This window comes from Dromiciops gliroides, chromosome 6 (genome assembly GCF_019393635.1).
Source record: "Dromiciops gliroides isolate mDroGli1 chromosome 6, mDroGli1.pri, whole genome shotgun sequence".
In the NCBI taxonomy this organism is placed as follows: Eukaryota; Metazoa; Chordata; class Mammalia; order Microbiotheria; family Microbiotheriidae; genus Dromiciops; species Dromiciops gliroides.
Genome location: NC_057866.1, coordinates 157676453 through 157703188, shown reverse-complemented (window position 1 = coordinate 157703188; position 26736 = coordinate 157676453). Strand labels below are relative to the sequence as shown.

General features: G+C 40.4%; 1 protein-coding gene and 1 pseudogene across 1 annotated transcript in view; both read left to right on the top strand.

The window, feature by feature from the left end:
- The window catches only part of FREM3 (FRAS1 related extracellular matrix 3), a 156706-nt gene that overhangs the window by 91502 nt on the left and 38468 nt on the right, over positions 1-26736 (top strand). The window contains exons 7-8 of the mRNA XM_043972277.1: positions 23441-23590; positions 25911-26120. Of these exons, the coding sequence (XP_043828212.1) occupies positions 23441-23590; positions 25911-26120 (360 nt within the window). The remainder of the gene's footprint in view (positions 1-23440; positions 23591-25910; positions 26121-26736) is intronic.
- On the top strand, positions 154-11023 carry LOC122730894 (annotated as a pseudogene).

Here is a 26736-nt window from a genome sequence, read left to right as displayed (position 1 = left end):
TGAGTCTTTCTGACTTCAGGTCCGATGTTCTATCCCCTGCACTTCCTAGCTGCCTCTTATATTGAGATACTATTGTGTATCTCCACTGAAGCCCCACTTCTATGCCTCATCAGGATGTGGGGGTGATGTCAAGCTCTCAAAGGCTATGCCAACATGTTAGAAGGTCTGGCAGATCCTGCCAAGCAGGATAAACCTTGGGTATAGGTCTAGCAATGAGACATGTATCTCTGCTATTCAGAAATGAGCCTTGAAGAGTACAGACAGGTTATCACCAGAAGGGTGGCCCTGAGGAAATGAATTGGGCTCAGGAGGGGCTAGACACTCATTGAATTCTCCACCAAGACAGAAAGGCCTTTGGACTGGGAACTCATGGAAAGTCACCCACACAGATCATGTAAATCACAGGATTCAAGATCGAGAGCTGGAAGGAGTCTTAGAGGCTACCAAGTCCAACTCACTCATTTTACAGAAGAGGAAACTGAGGCCCTAAGAGGTTCCATGACTTGCCCAGGATCAAACAATTAACCAGTGTCCAAGGCAGGATTTGAACTCATGTCTTCCTAGTCTAGCTTTGCATCTACTATTCCATGCTGCTTCCCTATCGTATTAATCATAGTGATGATAATTGACATTTATATGATGCATTAAAGTCTGAACAATGTTTAATAGCATTAGCTTATCTTATCCTCACAGCAACCCTGAAAGGTAGGAGCTAGTATTGTACCCATTTACAGATGACAAAAGTGGGGCTAGAGTGAGTAACTTCTAGTCCCTATCAGAACTAGAAGGGTGACTCTATTATGTGGGTAAAAGATTTCAAATTAGATGGTGTCTTTCTCAGGTCTACGTTTAGCATGACGACTGCTCCAAGGCTTTGAGGATCCTGAAATTTGTGAGCGCCCATGCTCCCTCCACCAACGCATAGTGTAATCCCTCTGATGTAGTTGATGGTCGTTAAGAGCTGGCATGGCCACACACACACACACACACACACACACACACACACACACACACACACACACACACCTGTAGACAACCCTAATGTTGAACCTCTCTGCGTTTATCTAGGCTGGTCCTGAGATGATGGACATACAATCTATTCCCAGGCTTGTACCAAGCCCTTCCAGCTTGGTAGGACCTAGCAGAGCATATGGTCATCTCCCACTTTCCAGTGAGGCACTGGAGTAGAATGTAACACCCAGCTTTAATTAAGCTCAGCATTGTACCAATAAAGTATGAGGCTGTGCTGTGACTTTGCCATATGAGTAAATCAAATAGAACCTGAGAAGTTGACATTCCCCAGCTGGGTCTGGCTAATTTATCACAAGCTATGCTGTTCTGTACAATAGCATGTCTTTGGGAAAATTATGGAAATGGCTGAAAGGAAAGTGGCAAATTAAATGTTTCCATTTTCCAACTCTCTCTCTCTCTCTCTCTCTCTCTCTCTCTCTCCCTCCCTCTCTCTTTCTCTCTCTCCCCATTCTCTTTCTCACACTCTTCCTCTAACTTTCCATTTCTCTTCCCTTTCCTTCTCTTCCTCCTTCTCCCCTTTATCTTTATCCTCATCAGCACACCCCCCTCTAATTTCCTTTTTTTCCTCTCTTCTTCCCCTTCTCTTTCCCTTTCTTCCTCTCTTCCTCCCCTCCTCCCCTTTCAAGGCTTTGTGTAAAGTGGTCATGTGTCCAAGCTTGACCTTCTTGGCTGCTGACCTATGTTAATTTCATTGCATTTAGTAATAGGAAACTATAATTTTCATGTTACAAAGCCATCATTTTACCAAATTGCTTAGAGTCATTTCACTTCACGGAACACATCCATCAAGGACAAAATGGAGTCTCCCAAACTCCTTCCTTCATCATTAAGACAGAGGTGGGTTGGGGGGGAGGGGGGCGGAGCTCCTTTCAGTTTTTGTTGAGATTCCCCTTACCCTTGCAGTATACTTACCATGAATATCAATGAGACAGTAGCATAGAATGTAAGTACTAAAAGACACATTAGAGTACATTTAGTTCAGTCCCTTCATCTTATAGTTTAGGAAACTAAGGTCCACAGCTCCTTCCTTTGACTGGTCATATCTATGTCTTTCAGCAGCTTAGAAACCTGGGGGATGCTTCCTCTCCCAACATCTACGCACTTCCCTCCAAACTCCTCTGTTGCCCCAGACAGAAAAATAACTAGTTACAGCTCTAATTATTAGTCATGTCCTTTTGCTCTGATGCTATTAAGGTTAAGGCAAACATTTAGCATTCAAAGTAGATAATATCTAGTTGAACCCCTCTTAACACAAGAATTTTTTCCCCTTCTTATGACAAAATGCTTATTTTTACAAGATAAAATTACAACTCCCTTCTTCCATGGTTTTCCCAAAGGCAGATATAGGTAGGTGGTGTGGTGGAAGAAAGTGTTGGGATAAAAGTTAAGAAGAACTGAATTCAAATCTGGCCTCTGACACTTATAAGTTGTGTGACCCTGGACAATTCATTTAGTCTCTCTTTGCCTCAGTTTTCTTATCTTTAAAATGTGGATAATAATAGCACCTACCTCCCAGGGTTGTTGTTAGGATGAAGTAAGATAATAAATGTAAAGAACTTAGCACAGTACCGGGCACAAGTAACTGCTATATAAATATTAATTGTTATGATGATGATGAAGACCCAAGTTCAAATCTGCCCAAGTCACTTACTAGTTGCGTGACCTTAGGAAAGTCACATAAACTCTATTTGCCACAGTTTCTTCAGTGGTGAAAAGAGGACTACAATAGCACCTACCTCCCAGAGTTTTTCAGAGGATAAAAGAGGATAATAATCATAGAGAGTTTAGCACAATTTCTGGTGCATAGTAAGTGCTTAATAATACTTATTTCTTTCCTTTGACAATTCTTCTTTTAGTCCCTCTTCCTATCGAACAAACAGGGATTTCTTTGGAAGTTACCACAGAATGACATCCTTACAACTCTCAGTCAGCTAATTAGTAGTCACTACATTTAAATGTATTCCATTCAGATTCTCCTTTTAGACTATAAAGGAAACAAAATATATTTTAAAAAGCAGTGTGAGCAATATTTCTAATCACAGGCAAGGAAGCTATAAATTCATAGATTTTAGATTTTGCAGTCATCTTAAAGATGAGCTAGTTCTAACCCCATTCACTTTATAGGGGGGGAAATAGAGGCTTGGACTGCCCAAGTGAATTGCCCATGGTCACAAAGGCAGCAAGTGATAGAGTGGACACTGAACTAACCCCACATCCCTTGACAAGTCAAGTTTCTTTTTCCTTTCATATCATGTTTCCTTGCTTTAATGCAGTAGGGTTTTAACCTGGGGTCAGTAAACCTATTCTAAAAATATTTGAATACTCTATAAAGTTGGTTTTATTTCAGTCCTACATTGTTTTATGCATTTACAAATATTCCAGGAAGAAGTCCATAGACTTCACCAGATGGGTGAAAAAAGGGTTCATTGAAAGGGTGTGGGGGCAGCTAGGTGGCACAGTGGATAAAGCACCAGCCCTGGATTCAGGAGGACCTGAATTCAAATGTGACCTCAGACACTTGACACTTACTAGCTGTGTGACCCTGGGCAAATCACTTAACCCCCATTGCCCTGAAAAAACAAAACAATTGGAAAAAAAAAAAAAGAAAAGAAAGAGTGTGCTGCTCCCCCTGGATTCAGGAGGACCTGAATTCAAATTGGGCCTCAGACACTTGATACTTACTAGCTGTGTGACCCTAGGCAAGTAACTTAACCCTCATTGCCCCACAAAAAAAAAAAGAAAGAAAGAAAGAAAAGAGGGTGTGCTGAAGCCAGCTTGAACCAGTTCTCCTGATAGATGATCATTAACTTTTCCATGTGAGCATTTACATCTCAGAAATCTGCAACTGCTATAAATCAGGGCTTAATTCATTGGTTTTTCTTTTATTGTCTAGATTTTAAAAAGTGATGAAGAAAATGTTAATAATTCAGATTAAACTTAAAAGTGTGTTGTACCTTTGGGGGGTGGGGTGTAGAACTGGTTGTTAAACATTTTCCAACACACCAGAGTTCATGATACAAAAAATGCTCTAATGAAGTGGAAACTCAAAGCTACTATGCTTAATAAAGACTGTCTTAGTCCTTGTTTAATGTGATGAGGGACACCAAATTCCAACCACATCACAGCTGTCGACCTTAGTTTCCTAAACTATAAGATGAAGGGACTGAACTAAATGTTCTCTGATGTGCCTTTTAATACTTACATTCTATGCTATTATCTCATTGGTATTCATGGTAAATATACTGCAAGGGTAAGGGGAATCTCAATAAAAACTGAAAGGAGCTCCGCCCCTCCCCCCAACCCACCTCTGTCTTAATGATGAAGGAAGGAGTTTGGGAGACTCCATTTTGTCCTTGATGGATGTGTTCCGTGAAGTGAAATGGCTCTAAGCAATTTGGTAAAATGATGGCTTTGTAACATGAAAATTATAGTTTCCTATTACTAAACACAATGAAATCGACATAAGTCAGCAGCCAAGAAGGTCAAGCTTGGACGCACTACTGTAAACCATTCATAAGACGTTGGGCTGGGGGCAGCTAGGTGGAGCAGTGGATAAAGCACCGGCCCTGGATTCAGGAGTACCTGAGTTCAAATCCAGCCTCAGACACTTGACACTTACTAGTTGTGTGACCCTGGGCAAATCACTTAACCCCCATTGCCCCTCAAAAAAAAAAAAAAAGACATTGGGCTTAGTTATCCCAAAGTGAATCTCGTCTGCGATTTTTTGATTGCCTCTAGGACTTTAGACGCCCTGACACCAGTGGGTGGTCTGACCAGGACCCTTCCCCGCCAGGTTCAGGAGTTCTAAGGTCCCTAACGTTTTGGTCTTAGACACCAGAAAGAGCCCTGAAGGTCCCAAACTTAAACCTCTTCATTCTACAGATGAGGAAACAAAAGCCCAGAAACATGAAATGATTGCCCAAAGTCCCACAGGATTAAGCAACAGAGCAAGGATCTGAAGTTACCTCCTTATCATGACTCCAAATCCATTGCTCTTTGGTACAGCATACTGCTTTTCTGCCTGGATGAATGAGGCAGAGTTCAAGAGGATCCATAATTTGAAAGTGGATGGAAATATATGAGGGGTACATACAAAGCATTATTAGGAGTTACTAGAAGGAGGGACCAGTCCTGGCTGGGGGGAATCTGGGAAGTCCTATATTGGACAACTATAGCAGGTGCTATTAGCAAAGCTGAAACTGGGGTGGTGTGACTTGGGCTTTTAGCCAGAGTGCCAAAATTTAGAAGGTACGAACAACACTATGCTAGAGTATGCTTCCTTTTTTTCCCCATGACTTGGATCCAAGTCCCTTTGGGATAACCAAGTCCAATGTCTTATGAATGGTTTACAGTAGTGTGTAGCAATTTAATATTCTCAATACCTGCATTGGTTTATGGTAAGAAAATTTGGTTTAATCTCAAAAAGATTTAAGAAACATCTTATTAGCAAAACTCCATGCTTGATGCTAGGGACTCAAAGATAGAAATGGCATAGTTCTTTCAGAGCTTTCCATTTAATGGGGAAGAGGGGAGAAGAGGTGTGTATACAAATAACATACTTTATCGTTACCATTATGATGTTGGTGGAAAACCAGGGTCACCTGCCTTGTAGCAAGGAGTTAAATAGAAATAGGGGGGGAAAGCACTTCAGCAAAACTAACCAACACATCTACCATGTTTGACAGTTTATATGCCTTCCCCATAGACTTCCACTTCTGCACGAAAAAGAGGAAATGATTGCATTTCCTCAACACTTCTTGGGATCATGCTTGGTTATTGGAATTACATGGTGTCCAGTTTCTTCTCTGTTTTTCCTTCTGTTTTTTTATTGTCGTAGTCTTCCTGATTCTACTTATTCCAGCTGGTATCAGTTCACATAAGCCTTTCCATGCTCCTCTGAATTCTTCATATTGCCCATTTCCTATGCTCTCTGTCATTTTCCATCACACTTATGTACCATAATTTGTTTAGCCACGACCCAATCAGTATGAACTAGCTTTGTCCTCCCCCCAAACCACCCCCACTTCATTTAAGCCTTCATGACTAACATATCAACTCTCACCTTCCTGCCCATGCCTTGAGGAAAGATCTGCTCAATGTTTTCCACCCCAACTAAAGTGAACTCTTCTCATTACTCATGACATTTTGCCATCATCACCATCATCATCATTATTGCAGCTGACACTTATATAGAACCTACTATATGCCAGGTACTGTGATAAGCACTATATAAATATTATCCCATTTGAGCCTCATAACAACTCCTGGGAGATTAGTGTTTTCATTATCCCCATTTTACAGTTGAGAAAACTGAGGCAAACAGAGTGACTTACCCAGAGTCACACAGCTAGTAATTGTCTGAGACCAGATTTGAACTCTGGTCTTCCTGATTTCAACCTGGCACTCTATCCTCTGAATCACTTAACTGCTCTCTTATGTGAGTCTCAATTTCCCCTGAATCATTGTTATCTGTGTCCATGTCTTCCTCTTCTCCCTGCCCCTGACTAAATGAAAGCTCCTTGAGAGAAAGAATTGTGTCATATCCATTTTTGTGTCCCCAAAGCCTAGCATGGAGTGCTGCTAATGAGATGCCTCCTAAACTTTTTTTTTAATTAAACCATATGATAATATTTTCTACCATAAACCTTATGATAACTGGAGGCAGCAATTCTCAAAGCCACCTCACAAAAGCATTGAAAAGATCAACCAAAGCAAAAAGTTACTTTTTTCTGGGTTTCAAGAATTCCTGAGCTTCTTCCCCAGTGATGTCTTTCCAAGACTTTTTTTTGACATTCCCTGATTTAATACAACCCAAATGTAGAGTTGATTCAGGAACCAAAAGATTCCCAGAAAATTATAGAAGCTGCAATAAGTTGTCCTGTAAGCACACAGCAAAACCAAGCAGGTAACTCCAAGGGCCCTGATGGGGGATTATTAGCCTGGGAGAGACCTTTCCTCAAAGAATGGGCATCCACTTCCAACTGTCATAGACTGTAATAGACAAGACAGTATTGATTAAATACTGTGCCAACGGCTCATTAATCATCCAGGCCATAATATATCGAGAAGACCAAGGTAATCCGGGAAGATTAAACAAGGAAGGAGACGGGAAGTGGGGATGCTGACAATGACAAATGGAAAGAGATTCTAGAGCCAATCCAAAAATCGCAGACAAGATTAACTTTGGGATAACTAAGTCCAATATCTTATGAATGGTTTACACTAGTGTGTAGCAATGTAATATTCTCAATACCTGCATTGGGAATGCTTCCCTCCTTTAAGGGACACAAAAGGGTGGGGATTCCAAGGAACCTGGATGCAAGTCCAGTACCACGATCCATTAACCACAGGATCTAGTACTGCAGATTTAGAGATGGAGCAACATCAAATTCAACCCTTTTATTTTACAAATGAGGGAACTGATGCAGGGAAAGGTGCCTTGGGCAAGTCTCTCAGCCTCAGGGTCCTCAGATATAATATAGAGATAAGGACCACTGTGGCACTTAACTCACAGGCTTGTTGTGGGAATCAAATAAGATAATTCATATAAATGTTTAATTACTTCAAAAAGTCATGTAAATGTCAGTTATGATTGTGCAAGAAGTGCACAACAAAGGGCTGAGTGGAGGATGTGAGGGACATCAAGTGGTACTAAAGATTGGTTCTGGTGAAATTCTGCAGCAACTTATAGAACTTTCTCTTTTCTCGGGCTCTCTTGTTTTTTGTTTTTTTGTTTTTCTTATTCTCAACACATACACACACACACACACACACACACACACACACATATCCCTATTTCTCTGGGTTCCTCTCTCTTTCCTCTCCTCCTCTCCCCTCTCCTCTTCTCTCTCTCTCTCTCTCTCTCTCTCTCTCTCTCTCTCTCTCTCTCTCTCTCTCTCTCGCTCTCTCTCTCTTTCACTCTCTCTCTTTCACTCTCTCCTACTTTCTCTTCCTCACTCTCCCTCTCTTTCTCTCCTCTCTCACTTTCTCTTCCTCTCTCACTTGCTCTCTCTCTCTCTCCTCTCTCTTTCTTCTCCCCTCCTCTCTCCTTTCCTTTTCTCCCTCCCTCTCTCCTCTTTTTCCTCCCCTCTGTCTGTCTCTGTCTTTCTATCCCTCTCTAGTTCTCTCTCTCCTTTCTTCCTCTCTCCATTGCTGAGTAGAAGGAAAAAAATCCAGGTTTGACTAATAGGAGTTTATACTTCAATACTTCAGGGCAGCCAGGATCTTAGCAGGGTGGAACAACACTGATTTATCCTGAAGAAAAGTAGTCTGAAGGAGACTCTGATAGGGACCCATGTTCTTAAGTCTTCCCTTTGTGGTTCAATTCAAAAACATTTATCTCTATTCCCCATTAGTATTGAGGGAAGCAGTGTGTGGAGTCAGCAAACCTGGATTCAAATCCTGCCCCTGAAACTTAATTCATATGTGACCTTGGACAAGTCACTTCCTTTCCTAGGCCTCAGTTTTCTCACTGTAAAATGAAGAGGTTAAACTACAATCTCAATCAATCAATCAGCATTTATTGTGCAGATTTATTTATTTATTTATTATTCAACTAAACTTTACATCCTTGCTATGTTCTGGGCACTGTGCTAATTTCTGGAACACAAAAACCACACAGCCCCAGGGGACAGCTATGTGGAACAGTGGATAAAGTACTGGCCCTGGCCCTGGATTCAGGAGGACCTGAGTTCAAATCCAGCCTCAGACACTTGACACTTACTAGCTGTGTGACACTGGGCAAGTCACTTAACCCTCATTGCCCTGCAAAAAAGAAAAGAAAAGAAAAACCACACAGCCCCTATCTCCAAAAAGTTTTTGTTCTGCTAAAGGTGGAGGTGGATGTAGGGAAGTACAGAGTTAAGTGACCATGAAATATATATATATAAAATAAAATATGAAGTATTTGGGGAGTTGGAGAACACTAACAACTGGGGGCTACAGTTGTATCTTTTTTCAGTCATGTCTGATTCTTCACGATCCCATTTGGGGTTTTCTTGGCAGAGACACTGGAGTGGTTTGCCATTTCTTTCTCCAACTCATTTTACAGATGAGGGAACTGAAGCAAACAAGGTTAAGCGACTCGCCTAGGGTCGCACAGCTAGTAAGTATTTATGACTAGATTTGAACTCAGGTTCTCCTGATTCCAGGACCAGTGATATGAGGAAAGGTGTAATACAAGAGTTGATATTTGGGTTGAGTTTTGGAAGAAGCTAAAGATTCCAAAAGGTTGGGATAAAGAGGGGAAGCTCTTCAGGGATGGGGCAAAGTCAGTGGGGTAGAAGATGGTCAGTCATGTGGAAGGCAAAGTCAGTGGGGTAGAAGATGGTCAGTCATGTGGAAGGTAGAAAGCCTGAGGTGGGAGGGGAGAACAAGTAGATAGTGTGAACTTTCAAAAGAAAAGGTTATTAGAAGAAAGCCAGGCCCATAATCCCAGCTACTAGAGGAGGAAAAAACCAGTGGATTGCTTGAGTTTGGGAGTTCTGAACTGCCATGGGGCTAAAGCCAATTGAATGTTCACACAAAATCCTCTACCAATATGGTGGGCTTCCTGCCCAGTGGGGTACTATCTGGCTTCCAAAGATAGGTGCAAACCAACTCAGGTTAAAAACATTGTGGATCAAAGATTTTCCATTCATCAGTAGTGTGATCAGTCCATAAATAGCGCTGCAATCACAGCGTTGGTGAAATATAGAGATCCAATCTAGAAAAAAGGGGGTGGGGGATTAACAAGGTATTCAGGAAGGACTAGCACCTCTGATGTGAGGGCTACCAAGCCCTTCTCAGGGCTGCTCATCCACCTTTGGTGTCTACCTTATTGACCCAACTCTAATCTGTGGCTCCGAGGACCTGTATCATGAGCGGCAGCCACATTCCAGTAGAACCATCTTGGAAAATGGCCTAAACTATGTTGAGGATAATCAACAGGCCTCAAAAACCCATGTTGTCCTGGTTGCTTGGAAGAGGGCATAGTCAAAACTGGCAGCTTCATCAGAAAAAAAATTCTACATGTTGATAACCATATTGGAATTTTGATTGCTGGGCCCACTGCTGATGCTAGGCTCTTGTGCAATTTCATGAGTCAGGAATGCCTGGATTCCATATTTGTGTTTAACAGACCTCTTCCAGTGTCTTGCCTTTTGTCTCTAATTGGAAGCAAGACCCAGGTACTAACACAACACTATGCCTGGAGAATATATGGTGTTGTTAAGGGCTAAAATTCTAGCTAAACTGTCTAAAATATCTAATGAGTGGTCGCCAATAAATTATAAGCTTTAGCAAGAGTTAGACTTTTAGGCATTTATTAAGGAGAATAAGAATTTGGTAAAGAGAGAGAGAAAGGCCTAGATTCCTATCTATTAAAGGGAGAGCACATTTCTAGCTCCGCTCTCCACCAGAGTCCAAAGGCAAGAAAGTGAGACTGAGCGCCAGTCTCTTCCTTTCTCCTCCCACTAGCCCAAGTCACTTCCTGATGCCAAAGAAAAGACTCCTGGTCTTGCCCTCAAAGACCTTCGCTTCATGGGCGGAACTCTTCTACAGTAAGTCTCCAGCAGGTGGCGTCATTCCAATCATTACAGCGTGGAACTGCTTATCACAGGTTATGACAATATGGGTCCTCAATCTTCCAAAGTTGTCCATATGCAAACTACTTTGACCATCAGTCTGTGTCCATTGGAGACCGTTCATTGTCTGCCCCATAGTTACTTGCAGAAGTGTATATCCAAGTTCAGTGACCACCGTCTGAATGAGTTGGTGAAACATGGTCTGCATGCCTCATGGGAAAAACTTCCCGCAGAATAGGACCTAACCACAAAGAATGTTTCTGTTGGAATTGTTGAGAAAGACTGGGAGTCCACCATCAGTGATGATGATGATGTGTCTCCTTCCCTGGAAGGTCTTGAAGAAAGGCTACAGAGAAAAGCACAGCCTGTTCAGCCTGCTGATCAACCTGCAGAGAAGGCTGATGAGCCAATGGAGCACTGATTTGTATAAGCCAATCTACATCTGTGTTAGTCAGTCTAAAAGGAACCTTTCCTTTCTGTCCATATATAAGCCATTATCTACACTTTAAAGCAGACACAGTTACAGAATGAGATGTTCTTAGGAATCAGTCCTGGAAGGATTTTTTGCTAAGAAACCTAACCAAAGGTTATAACTGTGTGCGTTTTCTTTAACAGGAAAGATGTAATCATTTTCTAGAAAGAATGGGGTATCGGCACTACTGTCTTTATATGAAGAACATATTGTCTTTATGATTTTAAAGGCAGCTGTGAGATAAAATTGTTTCAACTGAAAATAAATAGAAAGCATCCAATAGGGATTGATGAATCAATCAAGTATTTATTAAGTGCCTACCATGTGCCATGCACTGTGCTAAACTTTGGGGATATAAAAGAGACAAAAGACAGTCACTACCTTCAAGGAGCCTACAATCTAATGAGATTATTATCTTCTCCATTTTGCACATGTAGTAATTGAGGTTTAGAGTGGTTAAATCACTTGGCCATGGTCACACAGGTAGAGAGTATAAAAAATAAAATAAAATAGAAAAAAGAGAGGCAGCAGTGGTATAGAAGATAGAAAACTCACCTTGAAGCAGCAAAAGCTGAGTTCAAATCTTGTCTCTGCTAGATACTGACTATGTAACCCTATTAAAAGTCACTTAACCACTTCATGCCCTCATGCTATAGGTTATAGAGAAGGTGCTGACTTGGTATGGGGTTTACTCATTCAGGAGTTCTCTATACCAATAAAATCACAAGTCAAGTACCTACCCCTAATCCTAAAGTGAAACAGAAATCCATTCATATGCCACAGTTTTCTCTCTTTTCTATCATTGGGATTTTTTGCCTCTCCTGTGGCTATAGTTAGTGTCTACTTCATTCTGGTCCTTTTTCCCTCACTTTTCATTATTTCATAAAGGTTTTCTCCAGACTTCTTTCTATTCCTCCCATTTGTCTATCTTAATTATGCAATTCATTGTTGCTCAGTCATTTCAGTCATGTCCAACTCTTCATGACCCCATTTGGGGTTTTCTTGGCAGAGATACTGGAGTGGTTTGCCATTTCCTACCCCAGCTAATTTTACAGATGAGGAAACTAAGGCAAACAGGGTTAAGTGTAAGTGTCTGAGGCTGGATTTGAACTCAAGAAGATGAGTCTTCCTGACTCCAGGACCAGAGCTTTGTCCACTGTGCCACCTAGCTGTCATAGCATTCCATTGTATAACAATACCATAGTTCAATTTACTATTTGGCATTTAGGTTGATTCCAGGTTTTTGTAGTTACATATGATGCTGCTATGAAAATCTTTGAATAGGCAGCATTTGTTTTTATTACACTATCAGAGTTTAATTTCCAAAAACATTATTACTGGGCCAAAGGTCATGATTGTTTTTGTGATTTTTACTGTTGTCAAAAAGCATTCTGGAATTACAATTCCATGACTAATGATTGAATAGACCTGTTTCTCCACAAACCCACCATCACTGAGTCTTGAGTACTTCATAAATACTGTATGACTGTTAGTTAATATTATTTTTAATTACTTCTAAAGGACTGAAAGTCTTTTCTAGAATGTTTACAGCAAAATTGTCATTCCCCATGGCAGTAACACTATTTAAGCAAGAAAATCTCTTGTAGAATATGTTTTTATGCATATAAACTAAAAGGCAAATAGTTGGAAGTGCCAAGCTTTTGATAGAGGCTCTCTCTAGATATTTGAACAATGAAGGTTTTGTAAAATGGATCCTCAATCCTCTTTGAAGGACTGTGGACCATATCATTGTCATATTCTATGTGAGAGCATGGGGACAGAACAAAGAATCTGGTTGTTCATGAGTGAACTTTGAAGATAGAGATGCAAGCACCTTGCTGCTTCACAATCAAGTTGAAATATCAAAAAGGGGGATTGCTGTCTGTGCCATGACAGAATCCCAAATAATAAATAATAAAATAAATAAAAATAAAATAAGTATGATATTTATTTTATTTTACTTTTAAATTTAAAAAAAAAGAATCCCCAAAAGCCAACAGGCATAAGGATCCCATCCAAGTAAACGCTCTCAAATAGTTTTGAAAAGCCTATACAACAAAAATTTAATAGCATTTCAGTTAGTGATGTGTTGATAGAATATCAAGTCCTTCAGTAAAGACTATCAGATACTGGAGAGGTGGAGGAACAGGAACAGAGGCTCTGTGTCTAGAGCTTTGTAGTTACGTGGGCCGTAGTTAAACCTATAGTTCCTTGATTGGCAACACATGAAAGGCAAAGGAAGGAAGAGAAGAAAACAATCTCAAATGGCTTCCTTTGTGATCACTGTTCTATTAATCTGGTACATTTCCAGATAGGCTACTTCCGTTGCATTTCTCCCCACCCTATCCCTTCTCTGGCTCCATGTGTAGGTTCTAAATAATAAAGCTACCTCAGTAAATTGTGATGGCCACCGAGACAGACATCATGGGGCAAATTTCAATGATGACATTCACCACATCCATTAATGGAGGGGAAGGACATAAGAAATGAGCTTTCAGGACCCGACAGAAAATGGTTTGCTTTGGCCCAGGGACCAGGTACAAACCAGGAAATTTTAATCTTATCCTAGAAGTATGATGGTCCAGGCTTTGGGGAAATGAATTGGAATTAACTTGTTCACACTATGACAGAGATGAGGGCCTGGGGTATTGGAAAGTTAAATGAGTCATGTAGTGGAGCTCAACAACAGGACTTAGTCTCAGGTCTGATTTTCATGAGTGCAGAAAGTTTCTACCCTGGGAGGTCCACATACAAATAAAATCACAAGGTTTGAACCCAAAAAGGTGAATCAGCATGATGAAGATGGGAAAAGGTGGGAGAAGGAATGAAATTTCATGTAAGCTAGGGAGAAGAGTGTCAAGCAGGAAGGAATATTCAACAATATCAACTATAGAAATCAGGGAAGCAAAAGAGGCAAATTGCAGAAGTTTGAGTCTCTTCGGAGCAGTTAGGTGGCACAGTGGCTAGAGTGCTGGTCCTGGAATCAGGAAGACTCATCTTTCTGAGTTCAAATCTGGCCCCAGACTCTTGCTAGCTGTGTGACAGTGGGCAAGTCATTTAACCCTGTTTGCCTCAGTTTCCTCATCTGTAAAATGAGCTGGAGAAGGAAATGGCAAACTACTCCAGTATCTTTGCCAAGAAAACCCCAAGTGGGCTCATGAAGTGTTGGACTTGACTGAAACCACTGAATAACAAAAAACCAAAGGATCTCTTCTGGTAGCTCGGTACACTCTGGAAATGTTTAAAAAAAAGACAGATTTCAGTCCTGCTGGGGGGTTTTATGCAGTCCTGCAAGAGTTTAGTACAAACTAGATCAGGGATGTCAAACTCAAATAGAAAATAGGGTCACCAAACTACGTATGTGGATTCTTACAGGCCACATACTGAATTAGAAAACTACATAGTAATAGTATCTATGTCTTCTTGTATTTATTTTTTTTTTCGGGGCAATGATGTTAAGTGACTTGCCCAGGGTCACACAGATAGTAAGTGTCAAGTGTCTGAGGCCGGATTTGAACTCAGGTCCTCCTAAATCCAGGACTAGCGCTTTATCCACTGTGCCACCTAGCTTTCCCCACCTGTTGTTTTTTTTAAGAGAGTGACCTGGAACGCTGAGAGGTTTTTGAGCAATTTATTCAGGATTTTAGACCTATAGCAAGGTCTTTGTATCTTTTATTTTTGCAGGGCAATGGGGGTTAAGTGGCTTGCCCAGGGTCACACAGCACTGTCAAGTGTCTGAGGCTAGATTTGAACTCAGGTCCTCCTGAATCCAGGGCCAGTGCTTTATCCGCTATGCCACCTAGATGCCCCTATTTCTATTTTTTTTTTAAATATTTCCCAGTTATTTTTTTCGTCTAGTTCAGGCAGCATTCAGGGGTATGTTATATGGTTCATGCATGTTAACAGCTGAACTACTTGGCCTTCCTTGATCACTTTCATTCTTGGTTTTCTTGGGGTGCTAATGACTTCAGGGCTGTGAATGTAGTAGAATAGAAAATGTACAGACAATCCAGTTCTGATGATAAAGCATCAGACTGACTTTCATCATGGTAGAGTGAAAGGGACATTGGCCCTGGAGTCAGAGGACTTTGAGTCAAAATCTCAACTCTGGTGTTACTACTTGTGTGACTTCAGGTAAGTTACTTCCCTTAGTTTCTTCAATAATAAAAAAAGAGGTTGAACTTGATGTTTCTTGATTTAATAATCAAGTAACATGGGAGGCAGCTAGGTGGCACAGTGGATAGAGCACTGGCCCTGGATTCAGGAGGACCTGAGTTCAAATCTGGCCTCAAACACTTAACAATTACTAGCTGTGTGACCCTGGGCAAGTCACTTAACCCCAATTGCCTCACCAAAAATAATAATAATAATAATAATAATCAAGTAACATGGATGGGGGAAAGGGTGAAACATGTGAGGGAAGGACTGGCCAATGAGGAGGTCAGAGGTGAGAGCATTTGTTTGCCAAAATCCTATGATATCCTATGATCTCTGTACAAGGAGTATCATGTTATAATGAATAGTCAAAAAGACCTGGGTTCAAGTCCTGACTCTGACATATTCTGGCTGTGTGACTCTGGTCAAGAGGCTTTTAACCTCTCAGTCCTCCAGGCAAATATCAAAGACCGCAAATTGCAAAACAGGTGCTAATCTGCATCAGGGGAGGGAAATCCCTCACAGGAACTATACCCCCAAAAAATCACAGTTTAGACTCAAATGAAAGAAAAATCTCTAAATAGGAGACTTTGTCCATGTATGGGAAGCTAGTGATATCTCCACAGAACAAATGATCATAAAGACAGAGCTGGAAGGGATGTTAGAGGTCATCTAGTCCAACCCCCTTATTTTATAGAGTTTTTATTGTTGTTTAGTCGTGTCCGACTATTTGTGACCCCATTTGGAGTTTCTTGGTAAAGATACTGGAGTCATTCGTCATTTCCTTCTCCAACTTATTATAGCTGAGGAAACTGAGGCAAAAAGGGTTAAGTGACTTGCACAGGGTCACAGAGCAAGTAAGTAAGTGTCTGAGGTTGCATTTGAACTCAGGTTTTCCTGACTCCAGGCCCAGCACTCTATCCACAGTACCATCCGGCTACCTCATTTTATACAGCTATAGAGAGAAATGATTTTCCCAAGATCACACATGTACTAAGTGGGAGAGGTAGGATTTGAACACAGGCCTCCAGACTACAATTCCAGTGTTCTTTCCATTACAGCAAATTGCCTGTAAATATGTCTTTGTATCTTAGAGTATCTTGCTTCTCCCAAGAAATTAGCTTCCGGGGGCAGCTAGGTGGCGCAGTGGATAAAGCACCGGCCCTGGATTCAGGAGTACCTGAGTTCAAATCCAGCCTCAGACACTTGACACTTACTAGCTGTGTGACCCTGGGCAAGTCACTTAACCCCCATTGCCCCACCAAAAAAAAAAAAAAAACCAACCAAGAAATTAGCTTCCAATATATTGACTACTCATGAACAAGAAAAACCAGAACAACAAGGATATCGATCTGTTCCTCACAAGTGTGGCTCTGCCATGTGACCCAGCTTTATTTCTCTAGTTTGTTCCTGAAAAAAATGAATTAGGTTTCAGACATAACTAAGAACTATCATGTTCTGTTCCTCACAAGTCACTTCATAGCCTATGAACTAAAGCCTTATATAAACATTAGAAGGCTCAGACTAAAGACAGTCACTGGTTTTGACATTGGTGGAATTACAGTCTCTTTCATTTCCTGTAAGGACACAGTGATCCACCCTCTTGATTATTAAAAAGCTAATTGACCTTTCTATAGTGCTTAACATTTGCAAAGTGATTTACATTAATTTCCTGATTTGAGCTCACAGCAATACTGTTAAATTGGTACTCTAAGCATCATTATCCCCATTTCACAGATGAAGAATCTGAGGCTCAGGGGGTGGGGAGAGAGGACTGGCCAATGAGAAGTTCAGAACCTAGAACCTTTGCTTGTCAAGTTCTTAAGATCTCTGTATGGGGCACCCTGTTGTAGTGAATAGTCAGAAAGCACTGTGTTCAAGTCCTCACACTGATTAGATAGATAGATAGATAGATAGATAGATAGATAGATAGATAGATAGATAGATAGATAGATAGATAGATAGATAGATAGATAGAGATAGCAATAGAGATAGATGATGTAGATATAGATTAGATAAAGATAGAGAGAGAGGTAGACATAGGTGTAGGTGTGGGTGTAGATATAGATTAAATATAGACAGATTAGAGAGAGATAGAGATAGAGATAGAAGTAGATGTAGATAGATATAGGTATAGATATGGCTATAGCTATAACTATGGCTATAGATATGGAGATGGAGATGGAGATGGAGATGGAGATAGAAATAGATGATACAGATGTAGATATAGATATATAGACTGTGACTTGCCCTGGGTCAAACACCGAGTAAATATCTGAGGCAGATTTTGAACTCAGATCTTCCTAACTAGGGCAGCTAGGTGGTGTGGCGGATAGAGTGCTGGGCCTGTGTCACTTAACCCTGTTTGCCTCAGCTTCCATATCTGTAAAATGAGCTGGAGAAGGAAATGGCAAACCACTCAAGAATACCCCATCTTTAAGAGTCTTGTCACAGACTACACAAGTGAGGAAATGGCAACCCAAAATGAACTCAAGTCATCTGATTCTAATTCCAGTTCTCTTCCCACTATACCACAATTCTAAAGCAATGGTTGCTTAGGTGGATGGAAGAACAGACCATGGAGAAAGAAAAGAACATGGGACATGGGACCAAGACTACATACAGCACTACATCCAGTAAATGTCTGAGGCAGGAATTGAACCCAGTTCTTCTTGATTCCAAGCCCAGTACTCTATCCACTATGCTACACTGTATCTTATTTGGAACTATGGACCAATCAAGAATTTACTGGAAAGAACAATGAAACAGAACTAACACAAGGCAATTATTGTTAATTTGTTGTTGTTTGTCCTTCATGAAGATGACAAGGGTGATGTCATGACTTGTAGGTGAATTGGATTTAAATGAGGCAGGACTGTGCAAAGTCACCAGAGTCATCAGAGACCAGTGGCAAGACATAGATCAGGATGACTGGAGATGGTACTGGATGCAGTGGGAGACCTTGCCCTTTTTAAGCTAAGGTCTTTCTCAGGTCTCAGGATGTCTGAGGCTGCATCTATTCAGTGACTAAGGTTAGGTAAGAAATGAGGCAAAGAAGGGCCTCTTTTACCTGGTCAAAATAGAAAAAGAAAACAAAATCAATCTGGAAGGGGAAGGCCCTCATGGTTTCTGGCCAAAACAGAAACAACTGCTATTTACACTCATTCTGAGTCACTTCTTCAAGAATTAACAGGAAAGGAAGATGGTGGAGGAAAGGCAGTGAGCTCTCAAACTCATGACATAATTGCTCCCAAAAAGATCCAAATAATGCCAAAGGACAATTCCTGGAGCAGCAAAACCCACAGCAGAATGTGCTGAAATCATCTTCCAACCAAGGACAGCTTAGAAGGTTGGAAGGAAGGAGCTGATGTGCTGAGACAGAAGTAGAGCCCAACCCCATAGTCATGCTGACACAGAGCCAGTCCCAGGAAGGCCTCACCAGAGAAGGAGAACCCCAGAGCCTCTAAATCAGTCCCCCCTTGGCAGGGAGGAGATTAGATGCTGGTGCTGAGGCAGAACCTGGCTTTTTCACCCCTGCTGAGAACCAGGAGGTAGGCTTGAGTAGCAGTGGCCCAGGTTGGGGAGGGGCACAGACTTGTCAGAACTGACAACCACAACACACAAAGCTGGTTGATTAGCAAGTTGGTCTGGGGTCATCTATGGACCAGAGAGCAGGCTGGGAGAGTGAAGAACTTGCTCTTCCTTAAATCATACCACCTGGGACCTTCTGAAGCTTGGGATAGTGCAATCTGGAAACAGTGACCCACTTTAAAGAGCTAAAAGTCAAGTAAAAGAAAGGCAAGATGAGCAGACAGAGAAAGGTGAGGACCATAGAAAGTTTCTTCAGTGACAAGGAAGATCAAGGTGCACCCTCAGAGGAAGATGTCAACATCAGGGCCCCTATATCTAAAGCTTCCAAGAAAAATATGGATTGGTCTCAGGCCATAGAGGTGCTCAAAAAGTACTTTGAAGATAAAGTTAGTGAGGTAGAGGAAAAGTGAAAGAGAAGTGAGTATGATGCAGGAAAGACATGAGAAGAAAGTCAATAGCTTGAAAAGTCAAATTGGCCAAATGGAAAAGGAGGTACAAAAGCTCTCTGATGAAAATAATTGCCTAAGAATTAGAATTGAACAAATGGAAACTAGTGACTTTATGAGAAACCAAAACACAATAAAGCAAATCCAAATGAATAAAAAAATAGAGGGCAATGTGAAATATCTTCTGGGAAAAGCTGCTGACCTGGAAAATAGGTCCAGGAGAGATAATTTGAAAATTATTGGTCTACCTGAAAACCATGATCAAGAAAAGAAAGAGCTTAGACATCATATTCCAATAAATTGTCAGGGAAAATTGCCCTGATATTCTAGAAGCAGAAGGTAAAATAGAAATTGAAAGAATCCACCGATCACCTCCAGAAAGTGATCCCAAAAGGAAAACTCCTAGAATATTATAGCCAAATTCCAGAGCCCCCAGGTAAAGGAGAAAATATTGCAAGCTGCCAAAAAAGAAAGAATTCAAGTACTTTGGAGCCCCAGTCACGATAGCACAAGATCTAGCAGCTTCTATATTAAAGGACCAGAGGGCACAGAATATGATATTCTAGAGGGCAAAGGAATTGGGATTACAACCAAGAATCATGTATCCAGCAAAATTGATAATAATCTCTCAGAGGAAAAATGGGACTTTAATAAAAAAGAGGACTTTCAGGTATTCATGATGAAAAGAACTGAATTGAATGGCAAATTTGACTTCCAAATACAAGACCCTAAAGAACCATAAAAAATTGGAGTTGGGAGACATACCTGGGGTTGTTCAGTGGTGACTATCTTGTGTCTGAGGCTGGGTTTTGGCTGGGATAACCCTGGGTCCAGGGTGAGAGGAATGCACTGGGAGAGGGGGAAGGGCAGAGGCTTATGGAGTGGGGGAAGAGATGGGGGAGGACCAGGGCAGTAAATAAATTTTACACTCATCAGAATAAGATCAAAGACCTTAATGTCCTCAGAGTTGGCTCAAGGAAGGATTAACACACACACACCCAATTGGGTGGAGTAATCTATTTAATCTGGGCAGTAAATGATCTTAACACTCATTAGAATTGGCTCAAAAACCTCAATCTCATCAGCATTGGCTCAAGGAGGGAATAACATACACACTCAACTGGGTGGAGTAATCTATCTAACTCTAAAGGAAAATAGGAGGGGAAAGCAATAAAGAGAGAGAGGCAAAAGCAGGGAGGGCAGATTGGGGGAGGGGACAGACAGAAGCAAATCCCTTTTAAAGAGGGATAGGGTGGGAGGCAGCTAGGTGGCACAGTGGATTCAGGAGGAGTTCAAATCCGACCTCAGACACTTGACACTTAATAGCTATGTAACCCTGGGCAAGTCACTTAACGCCCATTGCCCTGAAAAACAAAACAAAACAAAACTATAGGGATAGGGTGAGAGTAGATAGATAGAGTAAATATCGTGGAGAAGGGAATAGGATGGAGGGAAACAGTTAACAATAGTAATCTTGAAAAAGAGAAAAGGGGGGTGGAAATTGTACAAAAAATATTTATAGCAATTCTGTGTGGTGGCTAAGAATTGGGAATCAAGGGAATGTCCATCAATTGAAGAATGACTGAAAAAGCTGTGGTATATGATTGTAGTGGAATGGTATGGTGCTATAGGAAATGACAAGCTGGATGATCCCAGAAAAACCTGGAAAGGCTCATATGAACTAATGTATATGATGTATTTGAACTGATGGGAGGACATTGTGCGTAGTGACAGCAGTATTGTTGGATGAGCAATTGTGAATGACTTAACTACTCTCAGCAATACGATGATCCAATAGAATCCCAAGGGACTAATGATGAAGCATACTATCCACCCCCACAGAAAGAACTAATAAAAAGAGCATTTGTGGATTGTACATATATAACCTGGTTGATGTCTTGTGGAGGGGGAAGGAAAGGGAGGGAGAGGAAAAATTTGGAACTCTAAATCTTATGAAAATGAATGTTGAAAACTACCCTTACATATAACTGGAAAAAATAAAATAAATGTTTGTTGCACAGAAGAAAAAAAAAAGAATTAACAGGAAAGAAAAAAGAAGATAAACTCCTTGAGGACAGGGATTGTTCTTCTTTTTGCTTATATTTGTGTCCTGAGTACTTAGCACCATGCATAGCACATGGTAATTGCTTAATAAATACATATTGGTTTAACTTAAAGAAAGGAAAGTGACACTGTGGATTGTAATAATGGAACTTGGCTCTGTGGAAGAGTTAAGAAAATACAACTACCTTCCTTCTTTGGAGAGGTGGGGAGTTATGGGTGTGAACCATTAGATAATCTATAAGACAGCATTGATATGTTGATTGCTTATGCCAAATGGCTTTTTTCCTTCTTTTAAAAATATTTTTAAAAGGGAAAGGGGGAAGAATATATTCAAATATGAAAATAATGTAAAAACATAAATATCAATAAAAATAAAAACTTCCCCCCAAAATAAAAAAGCACAGAATACCAATACTTTCATTCCTACACCATGTCTTGTGCTCCCCACTGCCTTCTTGCCCATAGTTTGGCTTTCATGATAACCAGTACAACCATCAAGCTTCACCTTCTTCCAGAGGACAGATGAGGAGCCAACCCACCTCCTGACAGAGATGATGGATTCAACATACAGAATGAGACACATATTTTTGTGAACGTGGCCAGTTTAGGAATTTGTTTTGCTTTACCGGGCATATTTGTTACAAAAGGTTTTTTATTTTTGTTTTTTTCAATGTGAGAGTTAGGGAAAAGAGAGAGTAAAGAGGGGAAGAGAGTCCAACTTCCCTTAAGCTAATTAACTCAGTTCTGTTGACATGACAGTGGCCAAGGTGTCACTCGTGAATGAGAATTTTTGAACAAATTTCCAGGCCCAATTTTGGCTTTTTTTTTCAGTGCAGAGGGTCTATCCCAAGAGTTTTTATGCATTGTCCAGCAAGGGTGCTTAGCCTGGGGAACAAAGAGAGATTTTAAGGACTTTGTGAATTGGGCTGAGAAAAAGTTAGCATCTTTATTTTCCTTAAACTTTCATATCCTTTGTAATCTCATGTATCTTATTTTATGCATATATAAACATTTTTCCCCCTGAGAAGGGATTTGTGGGATTCACCAGACAGCAAAACACACAAAAGGCTAAGAAATCCTCCTAGTGATCTAGGCTCCACTTACCTTAAGTATGAGCTAGTTTCTTTCTGTTTTCATGGCATGTGCAGAGGGAATGACATGTATTTTACTTGACCCCAGAGGACGGAACCAGGAAAAATGGGTGGTTTTTGCAAAGGTGCAAATTGAGGCTTGATATTGGAGAGAGAAAATCTTCCTAACAATTCAAGCTTTCCAAAAATTCCCTGGGCTGACAGGAGGTGATGGGTCTATGTTGCCTCAGAGGTCTTTGAACAAAGAGTGGGCAACCACTCATCAAATATGTTATAGTAGAGATTGCTGCTGTGTATGAGATAGATTTAATGACTGCTAAGGTCCCTTCTGATTCTCAAACAAAATGATGGCTGGTGCTTACTAAACACATATTAAAAATTCATTCATTCATGAGGCTATAAGCTCCATCAGAGCAGAGACTTTGTCTCATCCAAACTTGTATCTTACTCATGAGCAGCACAAAGCTCTACTTAACAAATGTTTGTTCAATCAAATTAAATAATCCAATTCTGCTTCTTCCTTCTTTCAAAAAAAAATTCATAAAGGAAGATTCCTTTACTTCAAAGATCTAAATTTAAACCCCATATATGAAGTCTCCCAATAACAAAGAGAGATTCTCCTCTTAGATATCTCTATAAATTCTTCCTCCTATCATTCTGCAAATAATTGCTAGGTTTACAGATTTATAACCACTTTAGCAACTTCCCACAGGGACCTTTACAGTAGAGAGAGAACTATTTTTTTTTCCTTAAAAGGACAAGCTCATTAAAACCAAACATGAATGACATGTTATCTTGGTTTTATCACCTGGTGTCTGATGGAAATAAAATAATGGCATGTGACATTTTATCCACTTTTTAAAATTCCATCTAATAGTCACAGTATGTAAAACAGAACCTGGGACAGCTACTGTCAGCCTGCTGTTGGTATCAACACTTAGAATCACCAACTGAAGGATCTAGTTCAGAGGCCACAGTAAATTTGCAGGATTGAAACATGTCTATTTTCTCTCCCCATCTCTCCAGAACCTGTCCTGTATTTTGGGAATGCTGAATATCATGTTGATGAAAGTGATGGTTATGTGGAAGTTCATATATGGAGAAGGGGTACTGACCTTTCGAAACCAGCCACAGTCACCATTCAATCAAAGAAGACAGAGCCAGTGTCAGCAGAAGGTGAGAGAAATATTCAAAAGGGAATAGGAGACTGTTACTGGAAAAATAAAAGAAAATGGAAAAAAAAATAATAAAAGGTCTAGCCTTTTGCATGGGCTCAACAACTTGGTCAGAGATTGTGTGTCAAGCCTTCATTGACAGGGCAAAGTAGAGTGGAAAGATGATCAGGGTTCAAAGCCAGCCTCTGACACTTACTGGCTGTATGGTAATAGGCAACCTCTGAGTTTCATATAGGGATAAGGCAAACACAGTTTATATAACAGTATAGAAGGGAAGGACAAATTAGGAGATGAGTCAGTGTAAACCAAATAAATAAATGGATAGATCAATGAATTTATTAATAAGTAAATAAATTAATGAATAAAGAGATGAATGAATGAATAATGTCAGATTGGTAATAAAGCAACTACAGAGCTGAAACAAGTATGAAAATCAAGTACAGCAACACATATTCAGACCAGACCAACAGAGAGAAACCAAAAGGCAAATTCAATGAGTGCTTTGCAATTGACCATTTATTTCACTCAGCTTGTTTTACAAAGTATTAGTCTTTTTTATGATGGGGATGCTGGCATTCCCCATTCTCCTTATCCTTACCAACATGATGGTATGGTCATGATAGGGTCTCCTGAATCAGCAACACCTGCTAGCCTTTACAGGAATATCCTTTCCAGATTTATCAACTGTTTGTTCCATAGTGAGCATTCATTAATTCAGTGAGCATTTATTGAGCACCTACTATGGGCAAACCACTGTGCTAGAAATGCAAAGACAAAAAAATGCAAAGAACAGCCCCTTACCTAAAAGAATCTGAATACTACTGGGGGAGGGGAGTGCACAACATTTACACAGATGAGTAAATACAAGATACATCTAGAGCAAATACCAAGTAATTATCATGGAAAAACAGGGGAAAGAGCACACTAACAATGGGAAGATCAGGAAAGACCTAGTGTAAAAGATGGTCCCTGGAGATTATTTCAAAGGGAAAGAATTAAGATTAAGGATAAATGAGAAAGGTCCCTTACAGAAGATGAGACTTTAACTGAGTTGTGAAGAAAGGCAGGAAAGTCAGAAGGTGAAGATGAGGGGGGTGGGGGGGTCGAGTATTCTAGGCATGGTGGAGAACACGCAGAGTTAGCTTTTGGGGTGGTAAAATGGAATTAACCTACTACAGGGGAAACATAAAATGTGAATGAAGGGAAGTACCCCATAGGACTGCTGTGAATTCAGTTGAATTTAGGGAGGATCCATAGTCATTCAAATAAAACCTCTAGTTCCCAACTTCTATAAGTAATCCTATAAGTAAACCTGTTTGATCCTGTTGGAATGAGTTTCATTTCATAATTTGTTTGAATACCTGAAGACAAATAATGAGACAGGAAGGAAGAAAGTCTGTTAGTATTGGTTGTTGCATAGCAAGAGCTTACATGGATTTGATAGTTCTCAACTATTCATTTGAGACTCATAGCAACCCTGTAAGGTCATCTACCCTAGTACTATTATCTCCATTTTACAGATGAGGAAACTGGGGCTAGGAGGGGTCAAGTGACTTGCTCACAGTCACACAGCTAATAAGTAGTAGAGTCCAAATTTGAACCCACACCTTGAGACTCCAAGTCTGATATTCTATTCAATGTATCACACAACCTTAGGGGAACAGCTAGACCCTATGGATCTGATGTGGAAATGTTTTGATGAATGATGTTTCTGTAACTCCTTGTCCCTATCACTAGGTTTTAGTTTTGTTATTATCTGGGGGTTTTTCTTGGTGTAATGACTTGATACCTATTTTAGTTACTAGTAGAAAAGCTACCTAGATCAGGTGGGTAAAATTATAAAATGTTTAGTGACAAATTGGCTGAGGGATAGTCCAGACTTCAGAGGCAGAGTCGAAATGAGTTGAATTTTGAAATATTAAGCCAGAAGCATGTGACGGAAATTCTATCCAATAAAATGCAGAATAGATCATCTAAGGGTTGCAAAATATCAAAGGGAAAATCTTTTCATTTCAAATGAAAGTTGTCTGCAGAGCCTCTGCTCCCATCAGTAAGAGTTTTGTAGTGATGCTTGTAACATGATAGGACTTAACCACACTGATGATGAGGATATGATTGTACAGTCCTTGAGAATCTCTCAGTCCTTGACAGGTCCCAGTGAGTTCCTAGGAGATCAAGCCAATGAAATATTATTCCAAGGGATCTGGATACCAAAAAAAAAAAAAAATCATAGGCACTGGGAGGCTATTTGCCCTTCTCAGAAAGAACACAAGTTTCAATGAATACTGCAACCTCACTCATGATTCTTGTTTTACTGGTAGCTGGCATGGATTATGTTGGCGTGAGCCAAAACCTCGATTTCGCTCCTGGAATGAACATTAAGACTTTCCGTGTGAACATTCTGGATGACCTGGGACAACCTGTCTTGGAGGGTCCAGAGAAGTTTGAATTGGTTCTCCGAATGCCCATGGGCTCAGTGCTTGGGGATCCAAGCAAAACTAACATTATCATCAATGACACCATCACAGATTGTAAGCAAAGAAAGCAATGTTATTTTGTTTTATATTGTTTGTTTGTTTTTAACAATTCACCCAAAAGTAACAGAGATATCACCTGGGATTAGAACAAGATATTTTTGGCTAAGGGATAGGTCTACTAATTTTTTGTGTGTGTGATGCATTTATGTTACAATATGCTAATATGGGTATTTTAAGGGGCTAAAATTCTAGCTAGTCTGTCTAAAATATCTAATGAGTGGTCACCAATAAATTATAAGCTTTAGCAAGAGTTAGACTTTTAAGCCTTTATTAAGGAGAATAAGAATTTGGTGAAGAGAGAGAGAAAGGCCTAGATTCATCTATCTATCTTAGGGAGCTCCAGTTCTCCTGCTCCACTCTCCACGAGAGTCCTGGCAAAGGAGAGAGAGCTCCAGCCTTGCCCCTTCTTCCTCCCACAAGCAAATGTCACTTCTTGATGCCAAAGAAAAGCCACATGTCTTGCCCTCAGGCGCTTCTCCTCATGGCAGAGCTTTCCTATAGTAAGTCTCCAGCAGGTGGCGTCATTCCAATCGTTACAGCATGTATAGGTATGAGTATAAAGATACATGTGTATCTTTAGTTATGCTCCACAATAGTCATACCCCCATAC